Source organism: Ananas comosus, unplaced genomic scaffold, assembly GCF_001540865.1.
Source record: "Ananas comosus cultivar F153 unplaced genomic scaffold, ASM154086v1, whole genome shotgun sequence".
Taxonomy (NCBI): domain Eukaryota; kingdom Viridiplantae; phylum Streptophyta; class Magnoliopsida; order Poales; family Bromeliaceae; genus Ananas; species Ananas comosus.
This window is the reverse complement of record NW_017891072.1, coordinates 1-10,684: the sequence shown is the minus strand read 5'-3', so window position 1 is coordinate 10,684 and position 10,684 is coordinate 1. Positions and strand designations below refer to the sequence as shown.

General features: G+C 37.2%; 2 protein-coding genes across 2 annotated transcripts; both read left to right on the top strand.

The window, feature by feature from the left end:
- Nucleotides 1-2,063: 2,063 nt before the first annotated feature.
- Nucleotides 2,064-5,256, top strand: LOC109704609. The gene is made up of 7 exons (XM_020225370.1): nt 2,064-2,409; nt 2,732-2,847; nt 2,941-3,012; nt 3,086-3,199; nt 4,394-4,470; nt 4,638-4,756; nt 4,932-5,256. The coding sequence occupies exons 1-5, from the start codon at nt 2,277-2,279 to the stop codon at nt 4,418-4,420; spliced, it is 462 nt and encodes a 153-aa protein (XP_020080959.1). The 5' UTR covers nt 2,064-2,276; the 3' UTR covers nt 4,421-4,470; nt 4,638-4,756; nt 4,932-5,256.
- Nucleotides 5,257-6,538: 1,282 nt separating this feature from the next.
- LOC109704610 lies at nt 6,539-9,913 on the top strand. Its single transcript, XM_020225371.1, has 4 exons — nt 6,539-6,718; nt 7,290-7,485; nt 7,669-7,745; nt 8,570-9,913. The coding sequence occupies exons 1-4, from the start codon at nt 6,697-6,699 to the stop codon at nt 9,775-9,777; spliced, it is 1,503 nt and encodes a 500-aa protein (XP_020080960.1). The 5' UTR covers nt 6,539-6,696; the 3' UTR covers nt 9,778-9,913.
- The last annotated feature ends 771 nt before the right edge of the window (nt 9,914-10,684 follow it).

The following is a 10,684-nucleotide window of genomic DNA, read 5'->3' as shown; positions in this document are numbered from 1 at the left end:
TGAAGCAAGCATAAATATTTGATTCTGCAGGTAAGAGGTGCCAAGTTAAATAGTTTACCAAGCTGGCTGCGGGTTAAGTCCCACTTAAAGCATTTTTTTTTTTCTCATAACATGTAAAATCTTTTACGAAAAACTACAGTAATTTTTTTTTAAAGAATTAAATACTGTGGCAAAACAGTATATATATAAACTGTAATATTTTTTTTAATAATATTGTACAGTCACAAATCCTTTTTTAAAAAAAAGGTTATAAAAAAAATTTGCTGTATCAAATATTTTTAAATCCGTACAACCAGCCTAAAAAATACTGTAGCAAATATATATATTAACCAAAAAATTTACTGTAGCAAAACTCTAAAATTGCACACTAATAAAATTATTTTACTGTAGCAAAATTATTTTTTTCAATGAGTTTTATACTGTAGCATATTTTTTAACAAAGAAGCTACAGTAAAAGCCTTTTTTAAAAGATAAAATAATCACCAAATAAAATATAATTTAAATAAGAAATTAAATAATATGCAATTACAAAAAAATTTATATTTGAATGCCAATTATACAAACAAGTTAACAAACAAATTATAAACATATAAAATCAATTTAAAGCATCCGTTAGTTTTTAATCACAATCAAATTGGGATTTACGCCTTAGATTGTTGGAACAAATACTGCATAGGAATCTGATTGTGATTAAAATCTAACTAATTGGTAAGGATGATAAAATCAAACAAACTTACAGATGATCGCTAAATCCAAATAAATACTTAATTGATCCGGAAGCGTGCGAGTAGGGATGTAATGTGGGCCCTCCCATATTTTTCGGGCTGAAACGGGCCACGGGCCAGCACGGCACGGCCCGGCCCCAAAATCGGGCCGTGCCGTGCCGGGCCAAAGTTTTTGGAACCCGGCCCAGTACGGCCCTCCGGCCCGGACTGCACGGGCCGTGCCGTGCCGGGCCAAAGTTTTTGGAACCCGGCCCAGCACGGCCCTCCGGCCCGGACTGCACGGGCCGTGCCGGGTCGGGCCGGGCTTCGGGCCAGCCCTTTTTTATTTTATTAATTTTATTTAAAAATATTTAAATTTTTTTAAAAATAAAAATTTTAATTTTAATTTTTTAAAAATAATATATCAGTAAAAAAAATTAAAAATTAAAAATATATTTATAAAAATATTAAAATTTTAAATTATTTTAAATTTTTAAATTTTTAAATTTTTGGGACCAAAATACCCTCCCAACAGTCAAATTTTTGACTGTTGGAAAGGACATTTTAGTCCAAGCCCAACTCCCAAAGCCACAGCCCAATCTTTGACTGTTGGAAGTCCCAAAGCCACAAGCCACAACCCAACTCATTGGGAGTTGGTGCCTCCCAAAGCATTGGGAGTTGGTGCAGGGCCTTGGCCAACTCCCAAGAGGCCAAGACCCTGCTTGGGCCCGGATCGGGAGGGCCTGGCCACACGGGCCGGGCCGTGCCGTGCCGGGCCGGGCCTGGGTACCCTCTAGGCCCGGCACGGCCCAAGCCTATGTCGTGCCGGGCCGTGCCTGGCCATCGGGCCGCGGGAGCAAGGCCCAGCACAGCCCGATTTAATTGGCTGGGCCGGGCCAGCATGGCACGCTACAGTACTCGTGCTGTGTCTGGCCAGGCCCACTCTCGTGCCGGGTAGGGCGGACGGAGACTCTTTCAATACCCGATGATAAAAAAATCAAATAAAATGAATAAAACTAATAAATAATTTAAGAAATTATTTTTGAAATTATTTTCCAGTCATATGTGCATTCACATGACCCTTAAGTTCCACCCCTTCTTTAATCAATATAAATCTTGATGTAATTAGAGTGTTGATACCATTCTACACAGAACGCGTGCGCACAAAGCGCGTGATCGTGCGCGGAGCTGGCGCGGAGCGGGCGCACCAAGCGGGCCGCGGGCGTAACGTCCGCATTAAAATAAATAGAATAAAATAAAATAATAATAATAAAAAAAAAATGAAGATTTTGAATTTTACTCCAACACTTTTCTCTTCCACTTTGTAAAGTTGCCATCTTTACTCTCTCTCCTCTCTACTAACTACTCTACTCCTTTATTCTTCAGGTTGTTACAGTTATCTTCTCCTTTTCTCTCTCCTCTCTCCCTCTGAATGCTTCCCCACCTGAATTCCCCTCATCTCCCCCCTCCCTCCTACTCTCTCTTTCTCAAGCCCGCCCCCTGCGCGTCCCCCTATCTCCCCACTTCTCTCTCTCAGGGCGAGGAGCGTGACGGCGGAGCCATAGGCGGCGGATGCGATCCCCACGGCGGCAGAGGCCGTGGCTATGGTCGTGGCGGAGAGGCTGGGGACTTCAGGAAGAAGGTGTGGAGCATGACGGGTTGAGGGGGGCTACTACCGCCCTCCGAGCAGAGATCTTGGCGCTAGGTGAGTCGCTAACCGATCTTTGGTAGGGATTCGAGCTAGGGTTTCAAGTCTCGATTTGTGGTTTGGCTAGGGTTTTGAGACTGGGAGGGTTCTTGCGTCTTAATTTCTATTCAGTTCTTCAATGCTTTGGGCGCTATCTCTTTCTCCCTCCATGAGTTGCAGCGTTGGAAAGCTTTGGTTTGGGAGTCATGTCTGGTTTATTGGGTTTTGTCTTGTGATAATCAGAACCTACAGTTCTTGATTCTTTTTGATAGCGTGAGGTTAAAGATTGCACATTTTCTCTTTATTAATGCATTTCTTCTTCATGTTTACTGTAAAAAAGGGATGAGTATTGCGGAGAGAACTAGCAAGGATGAACCCAATGCAAAATTGGAAAATACGATTCAGGACAAGTTGCAAAGAATCGCCACATTGCAGAATGAGATAGAGACAATCCAAGTAGGCTTGTAGTGAGCTGCAATTTATCTTTCTACTGATGATCTTTCGTTTGGAATTTGATAGAATTTTTCTAATTTTAATATGGATATACAGAAAAAGGGCGCTTTGGACGCGGAAGAGAAAGCACGGAAGGCCTATGCTCGAGCTAGCAAGCTTGAGAAGCCGGTTTGAATTTGAGAATTTTAATTTAGCTCCAAATTAGTAGTTTTTTTTTTTTCCTATTTATTTTTCTATGCAGATTGAGAGACTCAGAAATGAGTTTAAATTAAAGAATAGCTTGAGAAATGCTTTGGAGGCTCGAGATAATGAAGCAGAGAAAAAAGTGCGAGAGTTGACTATAAAGCTGGAAAGTGTAAGTATTTGTTTGTACTGATCAAATGCAAATAGTGAAGATACCTAAAACATGTAAAGAGATTCTGAATTTCAAATATGAGATTTGTAAGATTAGACAGAATTCAATGGAAATATACACAATAGAAGACCTATGATTTACAAATAGAATTTGCTATCCAGGAGGCTAATCACACCATACAATGTAGTTGGCAATACACTAGATTAATGTCGATGATGATTATATTTTTTGCGAGCCTGTGAAACAATGTTTAGAGAATCTGAATACAACTTTGCTAACATTTGATGAGGCCATGCCTTGAATTTGTCAATTTTGATATCATCAAGGGTACAGATAGTGTTCTGAAAAGATAAATTTTTGTGTTCTGCCAAAGTGCTTACTAATATCTTGACACAATTGAATGTCATTCGTCCAATTGTGTTCATCATAGACAATTAGTGAATAGAAAGAATAAAACTTGGACTTACATAATTCAGTTTTTCTATCATTTCTCTGCAAATACATAATTGCTAAACTGGAAACAAAATTAAAATTACTCTATTTCTGGTATGGGGACAACTCATTCTATTTTGTACTGTTCATGAAAATTTAGGCACCGGTGGAGTTCAATATCTAGATTGTAAGATTCTTGATAAATCATGTTTGGGCCAAATTGAATTTCCATAATTGAATTTCAAAAAGAATTCTTTCTTTTTTAAATTAGATCTCATGTGTGGGGATAAAGTATTTCGATGATCATCCTCATCTACATCCCCATCGCTATGAAATCCGCCGAGATCGAGGTTTTCTACCCTAATTTTTCTGTAGTTTGGGTATCATGGGTGGTTGTTGTGGAGATCGGGATGGGGTTGGGTAATCGGGGAATTCGTTGTAGGGTATGAGTGGAAGAACGACGAGATTGAGTGGATTTTTAGGCATCTTCTGAGGATTTGATTAAATTTAGCTTTTTCATGTTACAAGGAAATAAAGAGAAATGGGCGTATTTAACCTTTGTTTTCTAACTATTGAAACAATCACTGATTCTCACGAGGATGGCGCTGGGGATGAGGGGATTGAGGATTTGATTGATGATGTAGGGTTTTCTATTTGAATTCATATGGATCTTATCAGAGCCTGGATTTGTAGAGTATGATTGCAAGCTATGATCATTTTATTTTACTATATTTCGAGCATTGTGATTGGCGGGCTTTGTAGGGTTGCATGGTTAAATTTGAGCTTTGATCGCCGACGATCTCCTCCATGAAGACACGGGAGGGGAAGAAAGGGAGAGAGTGAGCCTCCTTCTAATTTTTCCTTCTTTCTCCTACTCTCTCTATCTATCTTTCCCTCAATCTACTTTTTAAGCGACTCATGTTTGCGTCAGCATTTTTTTTTTTTTTTTGGTTCTATGCGAGTTCTACTTCGGAACCCGACTCTAATTACGACTGCAATTTTACAGGCACCATGTAGAACAGTAAACCCAAATAAGTCGTCATAGTGGTAAAAGTGTTTCAACTCAACAGCAACTTGAATCTCAGTTAACATCTTCAGATGCCACTGGTAGTCTGGATAACTAAGGTGGGTCCATCTAAAGAGTAGCTTCAATTTAATATCTATATATTTGTTCAAGTTAGGCTCGGGTGGGTTCCATAAAGAGGTTGCCCTCACATTGAATTCCAATTCTTAGTTGTTTAAAGTATTCATTTATGCTGCATTGCTCTTAACATGGAATTCGTTAATTGTGAATGTGCAGTGTGAGAGAGCTACATGCTTACACTTGAACAAGCACCATTCTAGCTCATGATCGACAGCATATCATACAAGAAGATAGCATGTATTCAAATATTTTGGTGGAAATTGGTTGCAGCGGGAGCTTCTCTATTCATCTCAAAGATCTCACGATTCACCACATGATTACATCTCCGTATAATATTAGACAGCTAGAAGGATGTCCATATCCTGTGAGGCAACCGATGCTCCATTGTACAGAGTTACACAATAAGGGTATGTTTGGTTCACCTATTTTAGATTATGGAATCGGAATGGAATTCATTGATTCCAATAGTTGCCGTTTGTTTTATAGGAATCGGATTCCGATTCCCATTCCACTCCGGAATGGGAATGACCAAATTCATTTATGATCCAATCCGGCTTTGGATCCCGGATTGACTTATTCCTAAGTAAACTACTCAAAATTCTCTTTCAATTAACACCTAGCTTCCTCTTCCTCATCTACTTTCTCTCTCCTAATTAAAATCCTCTCTCAAAATTTTTAACATTGTCATTCGATTTTCCATTCCAGTAATGAACCAAATATTTTTGGATGATTCGTCATTTCATTTTTCATTCAAAGCCAATTCAATTTCATTTTTCATTTCTATTCCAATCATGACCAAACATGCCCTAAAGCAGCGAAGCAAAAAATGGCCATGGATAGGTTGCACTAAAGTTTACAGTGTATTGCTATTGCTTATAGAATCATCTTTGATTTATCTTTTTTTGATTAATAGTTCGATATCTATAAGTTATATTTAGTTTGACTTGAACAAATTTTTGTTTACATGAATCTCTGAAGTTTTACTCTAGGATATAATTAGAGTTTTACATTTTATTTGATGATTTTATTTGTGATTAAAAGTTAGATTGTTGCTTGATATACATCTTCTCATGAACACGCTTGATTACTTTTAATTCGGAGTGAATTCATTGAATGAGTTGAAGAATTCATAGATCATATAGGTTTTATTTCTTTTAGATTAAGAACTCTTTTGAATAAAATTTCTGATTGACAATTGTAATATTTACTATGCAAACTCTTTGATTAGATGATTTGGCTTCTCTTGTTTAACTGTTGTCGTATGTAATCAAATTAAAATTTGTTTGAATGATTGATTAAAAGAGTCTTAAAATCTTGTCCAGTTGGTTTTTAATTGTATGTTTTATATTTTGAATTTGATTCACAATAATTACGAAATTGGCTGTATAAATTTACTAATTTATACTAGTGTTTTTTACTATATTTAGTAGCGGTTGGAGAAGTGTTATTAAAATTATTATCTTCTTCGGCGGTTGTGTGAATTGCCGGCAAAGATTTTTAGCGATAGAGATTTAACAGCTGTTATAAAATTTTTTTGACAGTTTTACGCATGCCGGAAAATAATTTTCTAGCGGTTCTAGAGACTCTTTTTAGTGGTTTCGACTGCTTCTAAAACCTAATCACCTAAAGAAGGAATTATAGAGACACATTTTAGTGATAATTTTGTGCAAGCGTCTTATTAGCGTGCTTCTGGGATAGTGCGGTGACCATACTTATATTTTACCCTCGCCCGCCCTAAACCATTCCCACATTTAAAAAAAAAAAAGAAAAAAAAAAGAAGAAGACAGCCTGCTCCTCTCCCGAGAAACCCTCCTCGCATGGAACTCTTCGACCCCGATCCCCCTCTCCCATTCCTCGGACCCCAACCCCTTCTTCGGCGCTACCGACGAGTCCCCCCCTCCGACGAGTCCCCCCCTCTCCGATGCCTCGGCACCGAGCTCGAGGTTCACTTCGGAGCAACTCTATTAAGATTGTAATCTTACAACTTAGCCGGTGTAACCCATTACTCTTATCAACGCCTTTTTTAAGCTAAAAATCAAAAAAAAATGTTTAAACGCTTAAACCATAGGATTAAGGATTGCAAAGATTACAATCCTTTGGTTTTTACACTTAGCATTTTTTCTAAATTTAATAAATAAATTTATAAAGACCACTCAAATTTTTTTTTTTTTTGAAATATTTTAACTTTTGATTTTTTTTTTTTTTAGATTTAGAATTAAGAAATTTTTGCTTAGCTAATAAAATTAAAAATTCTATTAATTGATAATTACCTAATAAAAAAAATGATTATTGAATTTATAAAATTTTTAAACATTTAATAAAAAAATTGAAAGTTCAGGATTTTCAAAAATATGGCCTGTTTCGGAGTTTTTAGTTCAATCGGTCTCTTCTAAAATTTTATATTTAAAGGTTCATTTTTATAATTATTTTTTTTAAAAAAATTATTTTTATAATTATAAAAGTGGATAAGATTACTTATAGAAAATATTCGCCTGTTTTTAAAACTATAAATAGAGGGGGAGCCTTTTTCCCATCATTCCCGCGATTGGAGAGGCTCGGCACTTCGACGTTCTCACATCGTTCGAAAAAGCTCCGACTCCAGAATCGACTCAAAGCTCTCGCTTAGGTCTTCTTCAAGCCCTGTTCTTCAACTTGGACGACTCTTCTTCCTCAGCTTAATCGGCTCCTTCAAATTCGTCATCCCATTGAGGTAGTTTACATTCATTTTTTTCTATACAAACCTCCCTCTTTTTAACTATACCTAACAAGTTCTTTTTATTTTCTTGTACGTTTGTTTTTAATTTGTTCATCAATACTTTTGGACTAAATGCAATGGTTTGATCATCTTGTTCATCAATACTTTTGGACTAAATGCAATGGTTTGATCATCTAGATTTATATCTATGGGTGAGGATATTTCGGACATCGAAAGATTGCCTGACAGAATCAAAGACCTCATCTTGTTACCATGTGAGTTGTTGTTTACAATACTTGAAATTTTAATTTCTTTTTTTTAAAATATGCTTGAGAAGTAGATAAGGAGGCGTTAATTTATTATTTCACTTAGCTTCATTTTCTTGTCCATAAGAATTTCCCATCATTTTTTTTGTTTATTTGGTATTTATGTGGGTGAGAATGTATGATCTTGAACTTTCTTGGACAATTTTAGTCTTGAACCCCTTTATATTTGTTTTTAATTTGCAATTTTGGTCCACGATTTAATTGGTTTTTTAATTTGCACAATTTTGGCCTTGAATCCCTATATATTTGTTTTTAATTTGTAATTTTGGTGTGTAGTCTCTTTGTTTGTTTCTAAGTTTCACAATTAATCGATTTAAGCAATCTTATTCAAGTAGAAGATTTTTTTTGCTGGCGGAGAGGCTAGAGATCACTCTTCCTGCAGATTCTAATTAATTGCTCATTGTAATAGTTGGTTATTTGCAAACCAACTTGGGCCTTTAGATAGATGCGTGATGTATTCTTGGATTTTGATTAAGCAAACAATTTACTAACATATTAGTGAACATTCTCTTTACCCCAATCCTCGAGGCACTACTACCAGATCTTTTCAACTCAAAAGATTTTTTTTTATTATTATTTTTCAATTGAAACAACTCATAGCGCGAACCAAATGCACCCTCAAGTTAAACAGTATCCATATTCATTAGTAATTTAGTAGAGAGAAAATTATTGCCACGACTTGTGATTGTTAATTATATGTTTTAATGGCATGTTCTATGTTTTAACCATTGTAGTTTAAAAGTATCTTATTTAAATATAATTTTTTATATCAGTCAAAAGACGACTATGGTCAGAATTTCCATTTGGTCTGCTTGTGATGATTGCTGCCCGGCTCGATCCTCCGGATGTCGTTGCTTTTCGATCAATTTGCAAGCGATGGAGACTAGCGGCACCCCTTGTGCATCGAGCGGACGTATGCCCTTTGCTGCTAGATAGAAGTGAGATAAATAGGAATACAATAAAACTACACAGCCCGGCGGTGAATAAGACCTTTATTGTGAAATCTTTCCTGGATTTACCACAGTCATCGTGCCGTTTTGCGACGAAAGATTGGCTTGCATTCGTAACGGAAAATGGAATATTGTTAGCGAATGTATTCAAGGGAATTTCGTATCAGTTTCATCATCAAACCGCTGGAGATTGCGAAACACTAGCACTCATCGGTGAACCAGCAAAAGGGTTTATAATCGTCCTGTTTTACAACTTCGTGAGCTATATGTATATTGAAGTTTACGATGGCAACAAGTGGTCATCGAGATTCTACGACAACAATGGTATATTTGAAGAGCAGAGTAGGACCTCTCCTGTTGTACATCGAGGTAAAGTGTTTCTGTTTGACAAGAAAGGAAGGTTAGGAGTATACTCAATAAAAGATGCTAGCTGGGCTGTGCTTCCGCAGCCGAAGAGTTTACCTGTTCCCTTCAAGCCCGCTAGCTATGATGATTTGCTTTTTCCGGATCGTGCACAAATAAATGAAGAGGGAGAGGATGAATACATCTCTGAATTCTTTCTAGTTGTATCAAACGATTTATTGCTTTCGTTAGTCAAAACCGGTAGAAATCCGCCAAAATTGCTTATCTTTTATTTGACGGAGGACACGATGAGCTGGGAACCGGTGAGTTCTCTCGGGGAGTATTCTGTTTTCGCCGGATTTCCGATATCGATATCCGCAACTCCGTCAGTTAAGAAAATGGAAAACCGGGTTTACTTTCCAATGTGGATTGATCACTCCCAAGAAATTGAAGCTGAGATAACGGTATTTGAGGAGCATCCCTATTTTGTGTCCAAAGTGCTCTTTTCTGATGAAATGGAGGGCGCATCCGTCATGCAATATTTTTCTGTAGCTGCACAAAACTTCAACATTCAGGTTGCAGAAGCAGAGCAAAATAACTTTAGGACCTGGATAAACATGGATGGACAAGAGGTCTGCAGCAACTTTTGTACAGAGCATGAATTTTTGTTTCCCAATTTGGAGCTCTGAACTTTTAATTCTTTAAATTTGAGTACTTTTACATTTTGAACTGCAGATCTGCAGAAACTTCTGTGTACAGTTTTTTCCAGCCCATCTTGATCATAGTGTAAAAAAGGACACATATGGGACTATATAGTTTCATTTGATCTAAGTGCGTACTAATGGTTCAATGGTTTTTTCCTTTCATTTTTTGAATATTAGATAGTGTTTGTTAGAATAATGCTGCGAGAAGAAACACAAACAATTCAAGAAGCTTCAAGTTGCGCCACCATTGATTGCACCGGTTGGTCTCCGAACTTTACATGAGTTTTCACTTGAATCCTGAACCCCACAATTTTTGCAATTCGATCCCTGATGTGTTGTTTCAATCGAGTCGTCTGCAAAAGTTAGGACTGGGAACCCAATTAACAACTGCACAGGAATGGCCAAATTTAACCCTTTAGCAACACTTCCATTTTGCTATCCAATACCTCACCACAGATAAAATGACAATTGCAACCAGGGTACAACAGGCTCTGACCATTCAGAAATTTTCTGCAGAAAGAGAACTGATACAGGGGTGCCGACATCTACGCTTATCGCACAAAGCATGTTACAGAAAATTTTGTAGTACAGATACGCGCGTATGAAATATTTCTCATGCCTCAGTCTCGTCCTGGAGGAGGATTTCGTATATATCTGTGCGGATGTTCAATTCTTTGTCTCGCATGACTTCCTGAAGATCTGATAGCTCCTTTAGTGTCAAAATTGAACTCAGTTTCTGGAATCCGTCGAGCCATAACCTTTTAGACCTACAAACGAATATGAAATATGAAATACATAGCGGCCGTACAAATATGCATTACTGAAGAAATTAAGATGGCAATTGCACACTGCATTTCCAAACCTATTGCGATGAGAAAATCTGTGTGTTGGT

What these genes read in the sequence shown, in the direction of transcription:
- LOC109704610 (XM_020225371.1), top strand. Translation starts at nt 6,697, where the DNA reads ATGCCTCGGCACCGAGCTCGAG. An exon ending in AAATTCGTCATCCCATTGAG is followed by an intron (nt 7,486 to 7,668) that starts GTAGTTTACATT and finishes TTGATCATCTAG; the next exon opens with ATTTATATCTATGGGTGAGG. An exon ending in AGACCTCATCTTGTTACCAT is followed by an intron (nt 7,746 to 8,569) that starts GTGAGTTGTTGT and finishes TTTTTATATCAG; the next exon opens with TCAAAAGACGACTATGGTCA.
- LOC109704609 (XM_020225370.1), top strand. Translation starts at nt 2,277, where the DNA reads ATGCGATCCCCACGGCGGCAGAGGCCGTGGCTATGGTCGTGGCGGAGA. An exon ending in AGCAGAGATCTTGGCGCTAG is followed by an intron (nt 2,410 to 2,731) that starts GTGAGTCGCTAA and finishes ACTGTAAAAAAG; the next exon opens with GGATGAGTATTGCGGAGAGA. An exon ending in TGACTATAAAGCTGGAAAGT is followed by an intron (nt 3,200 to 4,393) that starts GTAAGTATTTGT and finishes CGGGCTTTGTAG; the next exon opens with GGTTGCATGGTTAAATTTGA.